This window comes from Meleagris gallopavo, chromosome 1 (assembly GCF_000146605.3).
Source record: "Meleagris gallopavo isolate NT-WF06-2002-E0010 breed Aviagen turkey brand Nicholas breeding stock chromosome 1, Turkey_5.1, whole genome shotgun sequence".
Taxonomy (NCBI): Eukaryota; Metazoa; Chordata; class Aves; order Galliformes; family Phasianidae; genus Meleagris; species Meleagris gallopavo.
In genome coordinates, this window is record NC_015011.2 from 190,513,870 (window position 1) to 190,534,876 (window position 21,007).

Sequence of the window (21,007 nt, forward strand, 5' to 3'; positions counted from 1 at the left end):
CCCTACCCTGAAGAATCTCATGATGGGAATGGCCTCACATTACTGTAAGGTTCAGGTTGGATATTAGGGAAAAATCCTTCTCTATAAGAGCAGTGAGGCGTTGGCACAGGCAGCCCAGGGAGGAGGGAATCACCTTTCCTGGAGGTGTTCCAGAATCATGGGGATGTGACATTTAGGGACGTGGTCAGTGGGTATTGTAGGATGGGTTGGGGTTGGATGTGATTATTTTAGAGGTCTTTTCCAACCTTAATGAGTCTATGATTCTATGAACTCAATGAGGAGCTAGAAGTTGGCAGTGGCAGAGCACCCATTGGGCTCATCCTGAGGATGCTCAGGAGCTGGCAGAAGGGGTGGCAGCCCACCAAAGTGTATTCCTAGAAGTGATGCCTGCTTGCTGGGAGAACTTGCAATGAGGAGGTGGCATCTCCAGTGCTGGTGGCAGGAGCTGGGTGCCGTGCCCCTGCAAACAGCCGTTCCCCTCTGCCCTCTCCCCTAGGGCTCTGTAAGATTTTAAAGGCCTATAAATGCTTCAGGGAGTGTAAACATCTCAGCTGCCTCTGAGCAACGTCATCACCCACACTACCTCAAATCGCCTCAATGACATAATCTTTTAAATCACCTCCAGTTTTAGTGGGGCTGTAAGCACTTACAGCACTAATAACATGCGTGGTCAGGCATGTGCTTATTCACAATAGAAGCACTGGTGCTTCCTCCAGCTGTTTGGGTCCTGGGGACACGTCATGGGATAGCAGGGGCAGCCACCAGGCTGCAGTGAAGTTGTGGGGTCTGTTTTCATTATAGGTCTGGCTCAGTCCTCTAGGGCCAGGTGGGGCTGTCTGATGTGGGCCTTAAGGATGGCTGAATTGGGTTGTTGTTGGGGGGATATGGACCTGCTGCATGCTGGTCCGCATCCTCCTGAGGGTGTGCAAGCAAAGAGTTGGAGCTGGAGGGGATTTGCTAGGGACCTGCTGGAATCTGGGGTGAGAAGGGATCTCCCAAGGGTATCTCCTGCCCTGATGGTGTCCAACACCTCGCATCCCTGTGCCATGGCATGTTAGATCCATCCTGGCAGAGGTAGGACTGTATCATTTCTGGGATGGAAGCCTCCAATTCAGAAGCTGGAATCTGGTCCTTCTCTTGATGGTAGGATCAGAGAGGAATAAAAAAATTGTGAATTGTGGTTTTTGGGGTGAAGTTTTGACTTGGTCAGCCTGCGGTTTTTCAGCATCTCCCAAATATTTCCATTTAAAGTTGGGACGTGTTAAAATTGCTGGCTTGAGCATTGTCTTCTCCCACAAGTGTCCTTTTTGTAAGGACCCCTTGGGCTTGCTGACCCTCTGGGGCAAAAAGTGGATATTTCTCATGCAGAGACTGGCAGGGAAAGGTTGGTGTCATGTTTGGAATCATCCTTTGTGCAGAGCCACAGCTTTTCTACAAGCAAGAATGGGGAATGGGTGGAGATGTCTCAGTGGTGAACTTGCTGTTCCCAAGGACAGGCCCATAAAGGAAGACATTGGTTCAATCAACACCGTCCCAACCAGTGATGCCTGAAGCCCAGTGAAGCCAAGGGCACTTTAACTGGTGGGACTGGGCAAGACTGCGCCATCCTCCTTGGGTTGATGTGTTTGTCAATGGATCTTTCAGAGAATGATCTTTCTTACAGAGACCAGAAGTTTTCCTTCAAAATGCTTTTCAACTCCCAAATGTCTTTTCCACTCCAAAATGTATTTTTATTTACCCTTTTTCCATTTTTCCATTTTCTATTCTTCATTTCTCATTTCTTCTTATTCCCTTTTCCTTTCTTCTTCTATTTTAAAAATCTCTCCAAACTCAGACTCTCCTCTCTTCCCCACCACTCACAGCCCTTCTGGTTTTCCTGGGGGAAATTCCATCTCATTGTGTCAACCTGCAAACAGCTGCCTGCCTTCAAATGTGGGTTTATTCTGACTTGTTTCAGAGGTACAGTGCTAATTTGTGCCTCAACAACACACATTCTGTTCCTCGCCTGCAAATGCAATCCAGCATGTACAGTGGAGTTGCCATTTGGTCGGATGAGTCCCAGCATAAAGAAACCTTTCACAGTTAAAAAAAAAATGGTTCTGATGAATGTCTTCACCTTGGGGTTGGGTGGATGGGGTGTGACTGTCAGCTACTCATGGGTGATGGCATGAAGCCACTGATCCCTCCTTGCTCTGCTCATCGCAGAGGAAGGAGAGCTCTCCGGAGAGCCATTCTTTCTCTCATGTAGTCTCTCCCCATTGTCTTTCAGGGCCGGATATGTTCTGCGACTTCAATGGCAAGAAGTATAGCCCAGGTGAGAGCTGGCACCCCTACCTGGAGCCGCAGGGGCTGATGTACTGCATCCGCTGCAGCTGCTCCGAGGTATGTCCCACATGCATTGCCATAACCAGGGCATTACCAGCTGGTTCTGGTGTCTAATTTGACAAGAGAAGATGCTTTCCACTAGATTAATATATATTTACTTTTGATAAATCCCCATATCCCCCACAGATGTTGGGTTGACCTTGTGAGGGAGCTGTCTCGGCAGCATTGGTGGGCTGTGAGTGGAGGTGGCTCAAGGCTGCACTGGGACCATGGGTGATCATTGGTGATGATAGAGGAAACCATGAGCTGGCAGTGAGCCTGAGCTGAGGATGGTGAGCCAGGAGCTGGATCGATGAACCTTGTGGGTCCCTTCCAACTTGGGATATTCTATGAATCTGTGAAGCCTCAGTTGGCTGAGTTCCACCAGCACCATCTGTCGTGCTAAGGGGGCTCTATCATGCAACAGCCTCTTCCCCTAGAAAAACTCCAAGAAAGGGGTAACTTTGGGAAGCTCCTTCTTTCCTTGTGGGATAAATGTGTAGCTGAAAGGATCACTCTTGTCTCTCCCCAGAATGGCAACACGAGGTGCTATCGGATCCAGTGCCCCGCTCTGCAATGTGCCAGTCCCGTCACGGACCCCCAGCAGTGCTGCCCACGGTGTCTCGGTACGGGGCCATCCCATGGGGAGGGAATGACAGGAGCAAAGGGGAATTTTAGGACGAGAGGTAATGGCCTTTTGTTGCACCAGAGGATGTTCTGGTTGGATACAAAGAAAAAGTTATTCACTGAAAGAGTGGTAAAGCACTGGCACAGGCTGCCCAGGGACGTGATGGAGTCACTGTCCTTGGAGGTGTTCAACCTCCAACTATGGGGATGTGGCACTGAGGGACGTGATCAGTGGGCATAGTGGGTGTGATTTGGGGGTCTTGGAGGTCTTTGTCAACCTTAACAATCTGTGGTTCTATGACTTTGGGTGTGGACATGGCGCTGACGGGTTGATTATTGGACTTGATTTTAGAGGGTGGATCACTCCCTGTGGCCACCATGCCTGTGCAGTGCCAGGGACACAAAAGCTCCTTGTACCCTTCTGGGTTTTCATAGGAAGGAAGCAGGGAAACTGAGTCACAGGCTTGCTTACAGCTGTTTTGGACATAGCTTCGTTGTCATCGCCTGAGTGCTCGAGGAGCTGCACAGTGGTTCTGGGTTTGGTCTTGAGGTCATGGCAACAGTGGCAGCTCAGGCTGCTGGCATTGCTCTTGCCTGCACAAAAATGTCACTTTTTTGTAAGAGGACCCTTTAACAAACCACTTTCTCCGGCTCCCCTCCACCCTAAGGAGCCTTGTAGGGGCAAAATATCAGATCACAGATCAGTGACAAGTCTGAAGTCAGCACATGAAGCAAATCATTTGACTACAGAAAGTGCTGACTACAGGAGAAAGAATTTTTTTGAAGATCTTGCACAGTTTTTAAAAATCTTTTTCCTTTCTTGGATGTGATGACCTCTAACATCAGCCAGAGTCAGATGAAAAGCCCCAGGCTCTGAGCTGTGCATGTCCCTGCTCATTGACGGGGAATGGGACCAGATGACCTTTAAAGGTCTCTTCCAACTCAAATGATTCTATGATTCTATGCAAATAGCTTCTCCCGAGGGTAATTAGCTAAAAATGAACAACATCTGTCCAGGTTAAACCTTTGTGGCAAGCTCATTGCAGTCAGGGCAATTCCATTCTCCGAAAGCTTTCGGGCACCTGAGTCCTCACAAGCTGTGCACTGCCCTGACCACTTCTTCATAATAACTGATGTGTCAAAGCTCCCTGTTCTTTGGGGTTGGGCTGGGGGGAATCAGCTTGAACAGCCAAGCTGGTGGGGGCTGGCTCTCATTTCTTTGCTCTCTTCTCCTCCCTTCCAGAGCCAAATTCCCCTTCTGGTCTCCGGGCACCTGTCAGATCCTGCCAGTACAATGGGACAACGTACCAGCAAGGAGAGATGTTCACCACCAGTGAGCTCTTCCCGAGCCGCCAGCCCAACCAGTGTGTGCAGTGCAGCTGCTCTGTAAGCCAGTGATGAACCCTTGGGTTGGGAGGGCTCGGGGTCTGCAATTATCCTGCAGTGTCAAAAAACTTTGCAGGAGCAATCTGGGAAAATCAGTCTGAACATCTGGTCACACCTCTTGGTTGATGGAAATCCATGGACCTGTCCTAGGCTAAGGTTCCTTAGGGCGCACAGCGGGCAAAGCTTTGTCCCAGAGGATGCAGAGTGGTCTGTACAGCATTCAGCTATCTCACCTGCCCCACTGAGACGTCTCAAGACATCTCAGGTTGGATATTAAGAAAAATTTATTCTCCGAAAGAGTGGTGATGCATTGGCACAGGCTGCCCAGGGAGGTAGTGGGGTCTCTGTCCCTGTTCCAGAGCCATGGAGATGTGGCACTGACGGAGTGGTTAGTGGTTATGTTGAGAGTAGGTGGAGGTTGGGCTTGAGGATCTCAGAAGTATTTTGCAACCATAATGGTTCTATGATTCTATGAATGTGTACAGTGGGGATGTGTTGACAATTGGACCTGATGATTTTAGAGCTCTTTCCAACCTTAACGATTCCTTGATTCTTTGGAAAAGGAGAGCCAGAAGCCTTTCTGCACATGTATTTGCTGCAAAATAGATGAGGTTTGTTGCAAAAAGGATCTGGGAGAGCTCATCTGCAACCTGCAAGGTTACATGGCCATGAGGTGCTAGCTAGGCCTCAGGAATTATTGGGATGAAGAGACTGGAGTGGAGCAGAGTTGAACTCCAGATATGATTTAGTGTCTCCCAACCACCGGTGTTGGGGTGTTGTGCCTCTAGGAAGAGCTCCTGCCCTGTGTGGTGGAGCTCATCCTGGAGATGATGGCAGATAGACTGGAGGCATTAAATGCAGAGTTGTCTATCTACCACCTCTCTACCACATCAGAGAGAAATCCCTCCTCCCTGACCCTCCAGCAATGTCCTGAGACATGGCTTGCTCCACTCTGCCTCTCCTACAGGCTGGAATCCTACAAAAACCCATTGAAAAGTGACAAACTTCTCTTGGGATGCACAAAGCAGCCTGGCCAGAGGTGATGGTGAATGTGTACAGAGCGTGGGGCAGCACGAGCCTGGAGCTGGGTGGATGGGTGGGGAGGTTCCTCCTTCTTGAGGAAGGGAGCTTAGGAGTGGTGTTGCTGGACTTGGATACTGCCATCAAAAAGAAGAGGGTGGCACAGACATGGCTTTCACGAGCTGTCACACAGAGCTCTGGAGGACACCAGCTCCACCTCTCTGTGTTCTGCTTGCAGCAAAGAATTAGGCTAATCTTGGCCAGGAAAGAAAGAGGAGTGAGCAATCACCCCACATCACTCCATCATGCCAAGAGCATGCACCTGATGGCTACTGCTGAGTGGTGGGTTAGCTTTGATATCTGGCATACCTGCTTTTAGCCCTTGGTGTTTGGCTAAACTTGGAGCCAGGTGGCAAGAGCAATAGTTCGATGATCTCTAGAGGTCCCTTCCAACCCCTACAATTCTGTGATTCTGTGATTCTGTGATTCTGTTCATTCTTTTAGAAATTAAACAGCTTTTAGGGCTTGTTCCTCTCTTACTAACCCCAGCTGGATGCTAGCCCACCTTCTGATGGGGACAAATGCTGGGGAAGGAGCCCTCAGTCTGACCCCATGTGCTGTCTGACCCCACCATCTCCAGATGTGGGGACACACAGACCTGCCTATCGCTCTTGGAGGCACTGGATCTCAGTCCAGCTGTTTATTGGGCAGGATAATGCCTTGGATACAAAGCAGAAAATAAAAGGATGACCGTGGAGCCCTGCAGTGATGGGGTCTTGCAGGGCTGTGTCTGATCTCAGCTGTTAGAACAGCTGCGTGAACAGCTGGTGGAAACAGCTTCGAAAAGCATCCTGAGACCAGAGCCTCTGGCTCAAACCCTGCTTCATATGACGTGTTCTCTCCCACCCAGGGCAGGCCCTGGCTGTGACCTGCTGGTCAGAAGGAGAAGGAAGAGCATGCTTCTATAGCCTGATCCTTCTCCCTGTAGGTCTGGACCCCATTGGATGCTCCCGAAGGCTTTGGTTTGTGACCTCCATGTGATCCACCAGACCTCCTGCCTCCTCTCTGTGTCTCCTGCACTGTCTCTTGGCTTTTGGATGGTCAGGGATGCTGCTGTGATTTGGTTTTCTGGGGACATCTTGGTTAACTTGTTTTCCATTGACCAAGAGCTTAGTGATGCCCTGGAGAACACTGCAGCATGGAGAAGAGAGCCTTGCTGGTGGGATCTGGCTGCTTCTGGGCTGCTGGATATCTTTTTCAATCCTGCAAAGCAGAAAAACTCGTCCCTGCAGCAAATGGTTGCAATTCCATTGAGCAATGTAGGACTGGGGTGCACAAGCATCAACACTGGCCTTACTCCATGGTTTTCAGCTTTTCATTGTTTTTCCAAACCAGCCACCAAGCCAGGAAGGCCCACATCTGATCATCCATCCATTGCTCTTGGTCCAGTGTCTTTGTGTGCTCTGTTCTGGAGTTATTGAATGAGAGAGAGGGCAGAGCTGTGAGATGGAGCAAGCTCCAGTTCAGCATTGCAATTCCCCTATCCAGCAGGTCCTCATCCTGGGTTGTATTAAGGAACAGGTTCTTGTGCCAATCTAAGCTGGCGCTATGCAGAGTTTACAGATCTGTGGTGGCTGTTCCAGTTCTGATAGCACTACTGATGTCTGAGATCAGAGCATTACCTATCCCTATCCACCCCCTCCACTTGTGAGCATGTGGGTTGGCAATGGGATCCAGCCTTGCTAGGAGAGGGCCACCACGCCATGTCCTGCAGGTTGAAGAGCGGTGGGAGCAGATTTTCAGCGTTCAGTCATTGGGTGATTAGTGATACTTGAGGATGGTATTCTGGGGTGCTGATGATTTATGCTGGATCTACAATCAGAAGTGTTGGCACCCCAACACCGGGTGCTCATAGCTCTGTCTGGACATTGGCAATGATGACAATATATATTTTTGCTCTTCTCTCTTAGGAAGGCCAGATTTACTGTGGCTTGGTGACCTGCCCAGAGCTGCTGTGCTCCAATCCCCTAACCGTGCCAGACTCCTGCTGCCAGGTCTGCAAAGGTAAGAGGAGCTGCTCCTGAGCAAGGACTATGGGCACAGGACTGCCACTACCTGACAGGAACTATTTCAAAGAACTTCAGCAGGGTTTTGGAAGTCTGTCTTGTAAATTAGGCCACTTGCTATGTCTGAGTCACACCAGGAAACGAAAGACACGAGTTCCTTTTTTTTCTCCTATGCTACCTCTCGAGCACTTAGTTGTGTCCAACCCCCCTGCAGCCCATACACTGGCCAGGGCCGAGCTCTTTGTCCCACCCCCGCTGCATCATGCAAGGGATGCGACCTGCACAGAAGACAACATCCTCCAGACCACTTGCCCACTAGGATGGTTGTAGTTTAATTGGCCATGTATTAAGAGTGGTGCATGCTGCTATTTCTCTACGGAAGTTTCCAGAATAACCGGGGCCTGAAAAAGAGTCCTTTTCCACCTCAGTGCAGCATGGCCTTGGTTGAGTTTCACTCTTGAATTTGCTGCTGTTTTCCCTAACTCCCACCTAGGAAAGTGAGGAGAAATCCAGATCCACATCTCTGGATGAGACCAATTCAAGAGCGAATGTGTGGATTCACGCCTTGCTAAATTCCCAGCTTGAAATGACACTTTAATCCCAATACCAGAAACATATATGAAGCTGGAAGACCACTATGACATCCTGACCGTGGTCACAGAGTGATCTGTGGGCACCTCCTTGAAACTGCCCCCTGCTGCAGTTTGTGCCACTCTGTGCTAGGTTTGGTGGCATCTGTAAGGCTTTGGTGACCTCACCACAAGCAAAGAGATTGCTCTGAACAGAGTGTGGATATTTTGCTCTGAGGCAGCATCCTTTTAGAAGAGCTCAGGTCCTACAGAAAGCCCTACATGAGGGCCAGACGTGTTAAAGTGCTTTGCAGCCACTGTACTCATTGGGAAAACCAGAGCCTGGCCCAGGTGGAGTTGGTTGTGGGACACCAAACAAGCAGAATTCACGGAGCTGCGGGCACCACCAGAGCTACTCTTGCACTTGAGGCACGTCATTGACTCAGCACTTCATTTGAAATGCCTTTGGGTTTATTTTTAATGCCAAACCATCTCCATCACCTTGTACTTAATCTCTAGGATGTTTCTATGCCACCTAACCTCAGCAGTACACAAGGTCCTGCCTTTCTCAGAGCTGGACTCTTGTTAGCTGTCAGTGGGGATAAAAGAGTTTTTGGGGTGTGACACAGATGAGCTATGCTCCCATTTGCTGTGGATTTTTGGGGTGTGACACAGACGAGCTATGCTCCCATTTGCTTTGGATGATGTGAATCCTATTTGCAATGCTCCGCTCTTCCAAGAGCTCACAGGCAGTTCAGCACCCTGCAGAGAGCTGCTTTCAGTCATCTGGACCCCAGTGAACAAATCCTCATCCATCTCTGCAGCATTTCACTGGACCATGTTTTTTCCTTGCAGATGGCTCGTATGAGAAGTCTGCGGAAGAGGAACCCCTGCAGTTAAACAGAGGTGTTGTACGTGACATTTACATTTTAAAACTCAGTTTGTTTCTTCTAACAAAGCTCCATTAAACATCTCAAAGAAAGCTATTTGCCCTTGGCTATAAGCTTTACAAGAAATGACCCATAGCATGAAGGCAGCCAGCTTTGTGGGCAGTAGAGCCACTGACACTTGGTTTGCTGAGTTGTGCTTGGGAGTTGGCTTTAGGTGAGGGCTCTCAGCATAGGCTGAGCTGTTAGGACTCTTGTCCTCTCCTCTGGAACATCTCTGCTGTTCTGGAAGAGCAGAAGATCTGTGGGAACTGGAAAACTTGGGTACTTCTCTTTATTGGCCAGTGGGTTAAAATGGCTGAAGGAGTTGAACAGAGAAATTCATATGAGACTGACAGTCATATATGGCCCCTACCCATGGAGTTGGGTGGTCCAAATCTATCTTCGAGAGCTTTTACTTCAGATGTTGGGTTTTACTCCTCCCCCGAGCTCAAGGGTGTCCTCCTCCCATTTGTCCCTCTAACACTGAGCTGGCCATGAGCATGCTTTCCCCAGACTGTTTGTATCAGCAGCCCCAGCAAGGAAAAAGTGACTCCCTGGCTGCTCAGAGTTCATTCACGGTGACATTTCAAAGCTGGGCAGCCCATGCCAGCTCTTTGGGAGTAGGTCACTTACAGCTCCTGGCCCTTCCCTTTTCCATACTGCTGAGTGAAACGCCAGCGTCACACCTCCGCCACCTATAAAACCTCCAAAATAGACACAAGGAGACCCTTTGTGCTGCATGTCTTGTCCCAGCACTTTGCTCCAGGGATTTTATTCCTGCCAGCTGACAATGCTCCTGGTACCAGCCAGGTGAGAGGGCAGGATACAGCCCATGCTCACCTCTCCGATCCTTGTGGTTCCATCACAAAGATGCCAGGCCTCAGTTGCCCATTTCCCTACTAGTGTAGGAGCCCAAACACCATGAGGGTGCAGCCTTCGGTGTAGGTATTGTGTTGATGCTGCCCCAGTGAGAGAAGGTGACCCACATGCAGCCTACAGAGGACAGCAATGAAGGACACTGGGACTAACTGCTCATCACTCCTTAGACAGTAATGGCACTGAGATGGCTCCTGCTCATTGCTCATCCCCGCAGTCTCTGAACCTTCCCATTCTGTGGCTTTTTGCAGCATGGAGTGAGAACAACCAAACCACCTGGGTCTGAGTCCCCTTGTTTTCTCTGACTGTTCCCAGAGGCACTCACAAGACCAGTGCTTGGGGGAAGCAATGAACAGAAAGCCACCTGGAGCCACCGCATCCACCGTGCTCAGTTCCTCACTGGAGTTCATCCCCCGGAGCTTCAAACCCAAGGGGGGAGGTGGCACCACCGTGAAGATCGTTTTGAAAGAGAAGCACAAGAAAGGTAAGGGGAAGGGCCAGGTGGTCTCTGTGTCTCCTAAATTGCCTTCTCCAGGACTCTGGGCTCCAGAGAAGCTGTTTCAAAAGCAGCTTTCCAACAATGACCCCCCGACACGCTCACTCACACAGCTATCTCAGCCCTGATGGCCCTGACCCTAGGATCACAATTCCTTTTCTATATGAATCTTCAGCCTCAGGGCTGGAGGAGGGCCAAACTTTGGGGTGTTTTGGAGATCTGGGACCTGGGAAGGGAGGTGTTCAGTTGAAAGATCTCACATGGTCTTTCTGTGGTCTTTCTGCTGCAGAGGGACATGGGGTTCCCCCCTGCAACTGCCTTCGGTATGATGGGTCCATTGGTGGTGCCATGGCTTCCTCCTGGAAGGCAAAGATGGGGAGGAAACTGCACGGAGCCAAAAGGGAGGAGAGGGGTCTCTTCTCCTCTTGGGGACTCTCCCAGTACCATGCTTCCACAAAAGCTCTTTCCAGTCTTTGGAGATGAAGCCCTGGAGGAAATTTCTGGGACCTCCAAAAATTTGCATGCAAAAGTCAGCAGGTGGCACTCTTCACTGTGCTTGGTGCTGGTGGAGGCCTTGGAGGGACCCTGGGCTCATAGAAGTCAGGAGACAGGTGAACTCCTGCCCACAGCAGCCCCATACCCCTACTTGACCCCAGCAGCCTCCACCTTCTGCAGCCTGGTCCCCATGTCCCATGGCACCTCCTGGTTGGGGAGGCTGTGATGTCCCCACGTCACTCTGCAGGTAGATGTGTTGTTGGTGGGTCATGATCTTCAATGCCACAGGACCACGCTTACTGTGTAGGGCCACGGTCCTCGAGGCTGTAGGGTTGTGCTCCTCAGGGCTGTAGGGTTGTGCTCCTCAAGGCTGTAGGGTCATGCTCCTCAAGGCTGCAGAGCCACTCATTTGTGAGATGTTGAAACCTGTTGAGCTCCACCAGGCCTTGGGTGTATGAAGAGAAGGAGGATTTATTCCTACTGGCATCGCTTTTCTCTCTCCTCCAGCCTGTGTTTACAATGGGAAGACCTACTCCCATGGAGAAGTGTGGCACCCCGTCTTCCGGCTCTATGGGCTCCTGCCCTGCATCCTGTGCACCTGCAGGGATGGTGTCCAGGACTGCCAGAAGATCACATGCCCCAAGGAGTATCCATGTGACTCTCCGGAAAAAGTAGATGGGAAGTGCTGTAAAATATGTCCAGGTATGTGAGATCCTACCTGCTCCTGCAGCTGTCCTCCATTTCCTTCCTCAAGCTTTGGTTTAAAGCCCTGGGCATAAGGATGTATAGGGTTTCACATCACTGAATTCATGCCAGCTGAGTTCTGCAGAGCACACAGTGATGTAAGCCTGTCTTGGACTGAACTGAGGTGAGGAAACTGATCCCAAAATGTTGCATGTGTTAAGTGGATGTAGAATGGAGAAAGATGTCTGAAGAGCTACGTGCTAATGGTCTTCAGATAGGCAGGAAGGGGAGAGGACCCAGTCTGCTCTCCAGCCCTCACTTGAGGCGTTGGAACAAAAGTTAGTGGGTTAAAGTGTGGCAGTTTGAAATCAGAAGGACACTCTCCAGGTGCTGTGGAACCTATGGTTTGGGTTGAGCTGGAGTTGAGGTCTCCATCCCTGGAAAGGGAGGGTTGGCCATGTAGCCATCAGAGTGAGCCAGGAGGAGCAAGGCTGGTCCTGGGGCTGGGACGTGGTGAAGCGACATCTTCTTTTCATATTCAGTGGATCTGGGGTCTCTCAGCTGCTTCCTGGCCTTTGAAAAGCTGTGTACCCACAACGCCAGACCTGGTAAAAATGTGGCATAGCTTCAGATCTTCTCTGTTTCCAATGGAGAATGTTCTCTAGCTTATACCTTAGTGTTATCATTCGGTATTGGATGTTCAGATGATAGACAACCCGCTGCTTCCATAGAGAGGCTAAAGATACCTGAGCCTGCCTGCAGATGTGGCAATTGCTGGGTCATCTTCTCAGATGTACTCCTTAATGGAGGGGTCTCACCAGGAGAACAAGCAAGGGACATTGTCAGGTTGAGGAATGGGGGCAAATAGACTGCACAGCAATCTCAGCTGGGATTTTCAAGGTTTTCTCCTGCCAAGCAGGGAGGTGCTGGGACAGCCTCCCCTGGGGAGCAAAGGGCAGAATCCCAGCTTGTTTTAATAAGACTTCTGATATGTTTATGAGCAAGATTTATGACGTGGTGCCTGGTGGGAATGGGATGTGATGACTGAGCAGATCCTTTCCAGTCTTGCATTCCCATTATAGCAGTTCTCTCTGGTTTAAAGTCTACAACTTTCTCTGCTGGGATCTCTTGTCTGCTCTTCAGACTTCATTTATTTCCAGTTAAACACTCTGACCCAGCCAAAGTGACTTTCCAGTACTCATAGATAGCAATCACACACACACACACACACAGTGCTCAGCCAAGTTACATGCTTGTCCTTTGCTTCACTGCACAGCGGTTTCGCCGTCGTCATTTTCCAGGCAGTTTCCATGGTCCTGTCCTCCTCTTGCTCCTCTGAACACTGTAACTTGGAGGGAAATGCTGACTGCTTTCTGTTTGCAAAAGGGAAATTGCTGCGATGCATTGGTCGGGAAACAGCTGCCGTTGGTGCGGGGAGAACTGGTGGCCAGAAGGGTCCCTACTCCTCCTCCTTGATGTGTTGGCCATCAAGTGGCTCTGGTGTAAAGCTCTGAGGCTATTAAATACCTGTTGTACAAGAGCACGTGGCTCCTTGCTGGTTGTGGATGTGGGGCTGCCTTGAGCGTTGCAAAAAGCAGCCCTGGCGTAGATGAAATGTGAGGGATGGAGGTTCTGCACCCAGATCCCGTGGTGACAGGGGTGAGTGAGGGTAGTGGCATCTGGTTGTCCCCTTGGGTCACGCTGGAGCTGCAAAATTGAACAATTGTTGCTGAATAAGCCCTGCTTTGCACTTCTTTACATTGAGATTTCCATCCTCCCTCTACCAGTGTGTGCAAAGAGTAGCTCAGGACCACCCCAGAAAGCCTGGGGAGGGCAGAATCAGGCCTAAAATAACCGTCCTACTAAAATAAACCCCACGTCTCTATTTATAGCCAAACTTTCTTTCGAGTAGTGTAAAAAGCTCCAGCATCCAAAACGACAGGGGAGAACAAGGCTAAATTCAGCTGAGCTCCTCTGCGTTCCAAGGACCACAACCAAAGGCAATAAATCTCCTTCCAAAGCCATGGGGGATTCTTCATTACTCCAGAAACAACAACAACAACAACAAAAAATGAGCATCTCTTCTTTACCCAAGGGTGTTGGAGAAGTCATACAGGGTCCTGGGGATGTTGTCCCCATTGCTGCATGCCTGGACCAACGTGAAGGAGCTCTGCGTGGGGAGGGGGCTGAGTTTGGGTCTGAGCCCACCCGTGGGGCTGGGATGGGCACTGTGCCCAGGCAGCACGGCCGCAGTGCTGGCTCCCGTGCTGTGGGCTCATCCCTCTGCCTCACTGACGTTGCTTCTCTGGGATGGGAGGGAGATGGGAAGGCTGGGCTTTGCTGCATGGTGTTGGCACCAAGGTGGTGGTTAGAAGGGATGCAGGTGGAGAAAATCACTCTGCTCCATCACTGCTGCTATAGGGGCTGCTAAAACCAAGAGGAGTTGAAATTGTGGAGGTGAGCAACTCCACAGACCCTTTATCAATGTCTTCCTTTGTCAGCATTTCCTTTTGTCAGCATCTCCCTTTGTCAAGATCACTCTTTATCAACATCCCCTTTTACCAATACCTCCCTTTGCTTCCAGCCTTGATGCACATACTTTGTGTCTGTTGGGATCCAGCCCCAGGTCTGAGCCTTCTCATCCAGCCTTTCAGGAAGCTCCTCCACCTCCTTCGTGTTACTCTTGCCCTATTTAATGAACTGTTCTTCTCTGTGCCCAGAAACCAGAGTCAAACCCACTGATGAAATCGTCACTGAGAGATGTGGCAAGACCCCCAACCACGTCCTGGTGTACATGTTTGTGCCACCAAGCTCCGAGAACTCCAAGGAGATCCTGAGGACAGTCGCTATTGAGAAGGAGCTCACGGAAGAGGTGGAAATCTATAACTGGAAGCTGATTAAAGGTGAGTCCCATAACAAAGTCAGCCAGCAATAGAGATCTGCTTGGTCATGTGCTGCTTTCCAATCGTAGAATCATTAAGGCTGGAAAAGGCAACTGAGATCACCAAGTCCAACCATCAACCCATCACCACCATGCCCACCAAGTCGAAACCTGCTAACAGCAGGCTGGCTTTTCTGTTTTCCCTTTTTGCACTCTTCTGCTATATTTGCATGCAGGCATGGTGTTGGAAACCACTTTTGATCCCAGTGTACCCAGCCAGAAGCTGTAACACCATCCAGTGGCACAGCATCTTGGACGGTTGAACTAGGTATTGGTGGTTGGGCAAGATGATCTTAGAGATCTTTTCCAACCTGAACGAGTCTATGATTCTGTGTGGGCAAACAAAGCAGAGGCTGTGGGGTTGTTCCTCAAAACCCACCTGCTTTCAAGCTAAACACATGGAAAACTGAAGGAAAAAAAAAAAAGTATTGTAGTCATTTTGTATTTTTGCTTTTGCCCTTTCTTTTTCCTGATCCACCAACTGCTGGGAACAAAGCTTGCAGTGCTGCATGCAGGGAAGATGAGCTGCCCCAGCCTGCTTTTTGGAAAAGTGGTTTGGGATGTTTGGTTGGTGCACACTCCAGCAAAGCACAGTACAGAATCTGTCAAATGACATTGATCTTTTGCACTCTCTGTGTACATCTAGCTGTGCCACACTCTCATGGACCAGGTCACCACCCAAGCTGCGTGATCTCGTGAATCTTTGTGTCTTGTTTTTTTCTGGGCCTGGGTGCCCAAAACAATGTTCCAGCCTCAAATCTTTGTTAGACATACTTGCAAAAACTTGTGCCTTGGGCACTTCGGGTCAGTTGTGCCCTACCTGTGGACACAGCGACCTTCAGAGCATGGAGCTGGGTGTCTTCTGGACTCCTTTAAACAGATATTCTGCTCTCCTGGATAGGTGTCTCACTTCACTCCCTAAAGGAGCTCTTATCCCTCTTGGGGCTGTTCCCAGTCTTATTGAGACTGTTGCCCTAGTGGGCAATATTGGTGATAGTTGGCTGGTTGGACAAGATGATCTGAGAGATCTTTCCCAACCTTAACAATTCCATGATTCCATGGTCTTCCCAGCTACTTAGGGTGGGTGCATGTGTATTAATCAGAGAAATTACCTCCAGAGATGGAGCTGTGGCTGTCGCCATGTTCCTACCCACCCCCCTCCATCCCCCACGTTCCTCCTCTCTCCATCCTCCCCCAGCACAGCGAAGCCTCCTTCACAATGGCACCTTGTAGCTGGAGGACAGCTGAGCTGCACTGTCTGGGCCCCCACTCCCCCCTCCCTTTTCCTTTCCTTGCTGCTTGGCAGAGGTCACCACCCAAACCTTCTTGCCACCTTCTGAGGCCAAAAGCTTCATGTCTGCACGGAGCTCCCGAGCCCTGCCAGCCAAGGACAGGGGAGGCCCTTGTCCCCGAGGCCAACACAGCTCTTTTGCTTGGCAGAGCAAAGTGTTACTATTGGGAAAGAGCATGAGCTCAGTCACATATGGATTCCACCTCTCCATGGTCCATCACTCTACCAACAGAGCAGCGTGTGTGGAGCAGAGAGCCTGCAAGTCACGCCTGGAGCCTGTCCATCCACCTTTGTATGGGCTTACCATCCTACGTGGCCTCCTCTATTTCTGTGCTGGGATGGTTTCCTCTTTGAGGCACCGAAACAGAGGGGAAACCGACAGCAACACCCAGCCCAAACCTCTACCCACCTCTCTGGTGATGCCCCTGCACGAATCACAGTGGGGGCTTCCCCACAATTTTAGGGCTCAGGAGATTTGAAATGTGACTTTCTGATGTTTTGGAGAAGGAACTTTTGCAGGCAGTGTGGACAAAATGGATGAGATCAGAAAGAGACCAGCATTGTTCAGAGGCTTGTCTTTGCCTCCTGTACTTGGAGGTGCAGTGCCCCATGGACTTCTTTCACCCTGCTAGGCTGTGATTAGACAATGACCCAAAGATCCTGTTTTATCCTGAAAATCTGTGGCTCTGGAAACTTCAGCCATCCTCATCTGGGTGTATCCTCTTGTTATGTGTGCTTGGAGATCTCCTGCTACAGTAAATCTATGGTCTGTATAATTTCTTCCAGAGCCACAAACCCTTTCTTTAAGGAGAACTGTTTCCAACATGCAGCCTCCCTGTAGCTCACACTCCTGCCCTTGAATTCTCTCTGGGTTGGCTGTCTGGGGACAGCAGACTCCTTTCCCCTGATGCATTCAAAGATGCCATCAGCTCCAGCCCATGCCATCTGCTCCACCCTCTCATCAGTCTTTCCTTGACATTAGCAATTTCTGGTCCTTTGGTCTGGCTGTTAGTTCATTCCTTGCACTCCATATTGGAATCTATCTGCTTTTTGCCTTGGGGCAGTGCATAAAGCACCAGGAGGGGTGAGAAGAGGCAGCGCCACCACCTCCCTGCATCTCATCCTCCTAAGCTCAATGCCAAGGTCTGTTGGGCAGGAAAGCAAATGGGATCCTGGGCTCCATCAGCAGAGGGGTGGCCAGCAGCGACAGGGAGGTGATTGTCCCCCTCTGCTCTGCTCTTGTGAGGCCCCATCTGCAGCACTGTGTCCAGGTCTGGAGCCCCCAGGACAAGAAAGACAGGGAGCTGTTGGAGAGGGTCCAGAGGAGCCACAAAGATGAGCAGAGGCTGCAGCACCTCCCTGCAAAGACAGGCTGAGGGAGCTGGGCTTGTTCAGCATGGAGAAGAGAAGCTGCGGGGTGACCTCAGTGCAGCCTGCAGGACCTAAAGGGAGCCTGCAGACAGGAGGGGAGTCAGCTCTTGGAAAGGGGAGATAACAGCAGGACAAGGGGAAATGGTTGGAAGTTGAGGGAGGGCAGATGGAGGTTGGATGTCAGGGGGAAGTTCTTTAGGGAGAGAGTGGTGAGGTGCTGGAACAGCTGCCCAGAGAGGCTGTGGATCCCCATCCATCCCTGGAGGTGTTCAAGGCCAGGTTGGATGGGGCCCTGGGCAGCCTGGGCTGCTGTGAAATGTGGAGGTTGGTGGCCCTGCCTGTGGTGGGGATTGGAGCTTCGTGATCCTTGAGCTCCCTTCCAACCCGGGCCATTCTATGATTCTGTGATCTGCTGGCATTGCCCAGCCTTCGCCACCCACATTCCTCATTCTTCACCAGCTCCATCCGTGTTGGCTTTTCCATTACTTGCAGACCTGGGTTAGGTACTCATGGACACAGTCAGCAGGCAATATTGGTGGTAGGTGGACGGTTGGACTGGGTGATTCAGAGATCTTTCTCAACCTGAATGATTCTATGATTCCATGGGCAGCAAGAGCAGACTATTCTCATCCCCTTGCGAGTGCTGACTCGACATCCATGTTCCTCCATGGCTCCCCAGCTCCTGGAGTGTGTCAGAAATGACCATCCAGAGACCACACATCTCAGCCAGCTCTCCAGGGGCTCTGGAGTGTAAATCATCCAGGGTCAGTCGATTAAACGATGTTTATCTCTTGTGGCTCTTGTTTAAAACAACCTCCTGGTTACTGGTGGAAAGTGCTTCATCAGCCCCAGGGCTGTGAGTACATCCTCCTGCTCCTTTCTAAGTATAGAGAGAAGGATTTATGGAACACTTGTGCCTTCCTTGCGTCATTAACACTTTTATTATCTCCATCCAGCGTCTCCTTTTGTTACTGGTAGGACTCCATTTCCCGACCCACTTACAGGGCTTATTAATAGCCCAACCGGCCTCATATTTCTCCCGATGCATTAAGACTTCCCGTATTAACTTTCCACACTCCACAACATCCCATTTAGATGGATCACACGCTGGTTCCCATCCATTACACACTCACCGTATGTGTAACTGCTGCTGGGAAGCAGGAAGGTCTCTTACCCAAACAGAGAGAAACGACATCAGACATCAGTGCAATGCGGGGCACGTGGGAAGGAGCTGGGAGAGGTGTGGGGAGGATGTGCCCCACATAGCTGCCCCCTTCATCATGCTTCCATACAGGGATGAATATCCTGACCCCTAATCCCACGGAAAGGTCACTTCCGTTGCTAAATGTGTGGTTTTCTCATGTCAGACATCTGACTCAGGCATCCCCTGAATGGGACAGTGCTGGCGCGGGCTGAAATATCCATCTGAGGTCGGCCATGTGTTTCCTGTCCTGGAGAAGTTACAGGGCTGGGGGCAAAGGAATGGAAAAACTTTGATCCTGGCTGCTTCCAGGGCTGGGCATTGTAGTCTTTACCAACCATAATGATTCAATGAGTCTATAAAAAGGAGGCAGAAGGGGGTGGGAGAGACCCCCATTGGATGGGTGGCATGGGGAAAGCGAGTGGAGAGGAGAGGGATCCGGGATCCCATTGATCCCAGTTTTGTCCCTGTGATGATTTCTTGGAGATCAGAGCTCTTCCAGTGCAGTTTGGAAAAGAGATTTCTCCCGGTCCTACACTGGGCATCCCAACCTCTCAATGAGTTTTGTTGGACCCCACAACCTAAATCCTTGGGTTGTGTGCATCAGGAGGGGGTGGAGACGTGCACCAAAGCCATGCTGAACCCTACAGCCCTACAGCAATGCCCCCATGCTTCTCTCTGCAGGGATATTTCACTTGATCCAAACCAAGAAGATCAGCAAGCAGGAATTCAAGCAAGAAGCACAGAACTTCAGGCTGATCACCAGGACGAATGAAGGTAAAGAGCCCCTTTGTCCCCCCCTCCTGCTGGGTCCCACCACCCCGTGCTCTTGGTCAGTGGTCACATTTTCTCTTTATGGGATTGCAAAGGGCAGCCAGCTTTCTAAAAGTGGACGTGCTCTTGTGAAATGCAAAGGCGAGATCCCTCCAAAGCCCGTAAAACTGTTTGGTTTTTATATCTGATCCGTCTGGTGTGACGGGGTGGGGAGCGAAATTATGCGAGGGATTTGAAAGAAATAAACTCTGGAATATCTTTGAAAATCATTCTTAATGTTCTTGGATGTGCGTAAATGTTACAAAAAAGAAGGAATGCTGGTGCACATGTGCCTGTGCAGAACGAAACTGCCGCCCTGTTTCCCTTTGGCTGCCTCTTTGCCTGGGCTGGATTAGGGTTTAATGGGTCAGGCTGGGATCGAGGCCATTCCCGTGTTGTTCAGCATCCATGGGTCAGGGTATTGGCTGCCCATTATGAAGCAGTTTACCCAGTGATGGTGTAGGTCAAGGTTGATTTTCACCTTCAGCCCATTTGAGACAGCACCTCGTGGCCAAGCGCTGCGGGATTTTCAAGTCTCTGCTCTCAGGTTGGGCTCCACAGTGAATGGGGTCTCTGCCCCTCACTGGGACTGTGGGGAGGCCAATCAGCTATAAGGGATGCAGGAAGGGGCTGAGCTTCCTCCAGCATCCCTGGGGTGCATGGCAATGTGTTATGGGAGGGGTTGGGGGAGGCTCAGTGCCTCTTTTTGCGGCGATGCTTTTGCTTTGCAGGGATGTTTTCTCAGGGAAACCCTGGAAATGTCATTGACTGAGCTGTTAATTGCATTGTGAGAGGTTTGTGGAGCTCTGCTTGAGCGTAGAAACATAGCTGTAGCAAGGAGGGGAAAGGAAATAGGGGATGGAGGATGGGGTGAGGAAGGGAGGGTGGGGAAAAGAGCGTGAGATTAAGAGGATAGAGGATGAGGATAAGCAAGCGTGAACAGGGGATGCAGGAAAGGGGAAAGGGATAAGGAATAGAGGATCGTTGGTCATAGAACAGCTTGGGTTGGAAGGGACCTTAAAGACAGTCTAGTTCCAACTTGAGGATAAGAAAAAGGGAATAGGGAAAGAGATAAGGCATGGAGAGAGGGGATAGGAATAGGGCATGGGGATAGGGAATGGGGGTGTTGGATAGGAGATAAGAGATAAAGGATTAGGGGAGTGGGGGAAGAGGAAGATGATAGGGAACAGGGAGCAGAGGATAGGGAACAGGGATAGCTGATAAGGGATAGAAGTTAAGGGATAAGGAGTAGTGGATAGAGGATGGAGGATAGAGGATAGATGATAGAGGATGGGGACAGAGGATGAGGGGTAGGGAACAGTGGTTATGGGATAAGGGTCATGGGGTAGCAATCATCTCTGGCTGCAGCCCCTAGTGTTCCAATGGGAGACACCAGAACCCTTCAGCATCTCTCAGCCTCAGACCCATTGTAGTTGTGAGATGACAAAGCCCAGGACCAGCTCATGGGGCTGCTGATGAGCTGCCCTAGCAGTGGCCCCCAAGGTGCAGTGGGTGTGATGCAGGGGGCAGATGGGCTTTCTTGATCCCAGTAAATGAGGGTGAGTGCTAACGAGTGTCCATCTCTGCTCACCCAGGTCACTGGAACATCTTCCAAGCCCAGACATCAGAGCTGAGGATGACAGAGAGTCCAGAGAAAGAAACAAAGAACTTGTAAAGAAAGAAAAGAAAAAAAAAAAAAAAAGAAAGAAGAAAGAAATAACTTTAACCTAGCTATTGATTTATCTACACCCACACACACATACACACCTACACATATATACAAAGAAAAGTTGCATTATTCAATAGACTGGCACAGCAATAAGAGATACACTAGTGTAAATGGCAGCAGCTCCAGCAGATGAACCAAACCCAACCACC

At 50.3% G+C, this 21,007-nt stretch overlaps 1 protein-coding gene across 1 annotated transcript in view; it reads left to right on the forward strand.

The window, feature by feature from the left end:
* CHRDL2 (chordin like 2) overlaps positions 1–20,805 on the forward strand; it is a 23,388-nt gene extending 2,583 nt beyond the window's left edge. Inside the window, exons 2-11 of the mRNA XM_019612111.1 lie at positions 2,270–2,382; positions 2,897–2,990; positions 4,235–4,377; positions 7,368–7,461; positions 8,888–8,943; positions 10,153–10,321; positions 11,336–11,530; positions 14,233–14,415; positions 19,001–19,093; positions 20,725–20,805. Of these exons, the coding sequence (XP_019467656.1) occupies positions 2,270–2,382; positions 2,897–2,990; positions 4,235–4,377; positions 7,368–7,461; positions 8,888–8,943; positions 10,153–10,321; positions 11,336–11,530; positions 14,233–14,415; positions 19,001–19,093; positions 20,725–20,804 (1,220 nt within the window). The 3' untranslated portion in view covers position 20,805. The remainder of the gene's footprint in view (positions 1–2,269; positions 2,383–2,896; positions 2,991–4,234; positions 4,378–7,367; positions 7,462–8,887; positions 8,944–10,152; positions 10,322–11,335; positions 11,531–14,232; positions 14,416–19,000; positions 19,094–20,724) is intronic.
* The last annotated feature ends 202 nt before the right edge of the window (positions 20,806–21,007 follow it).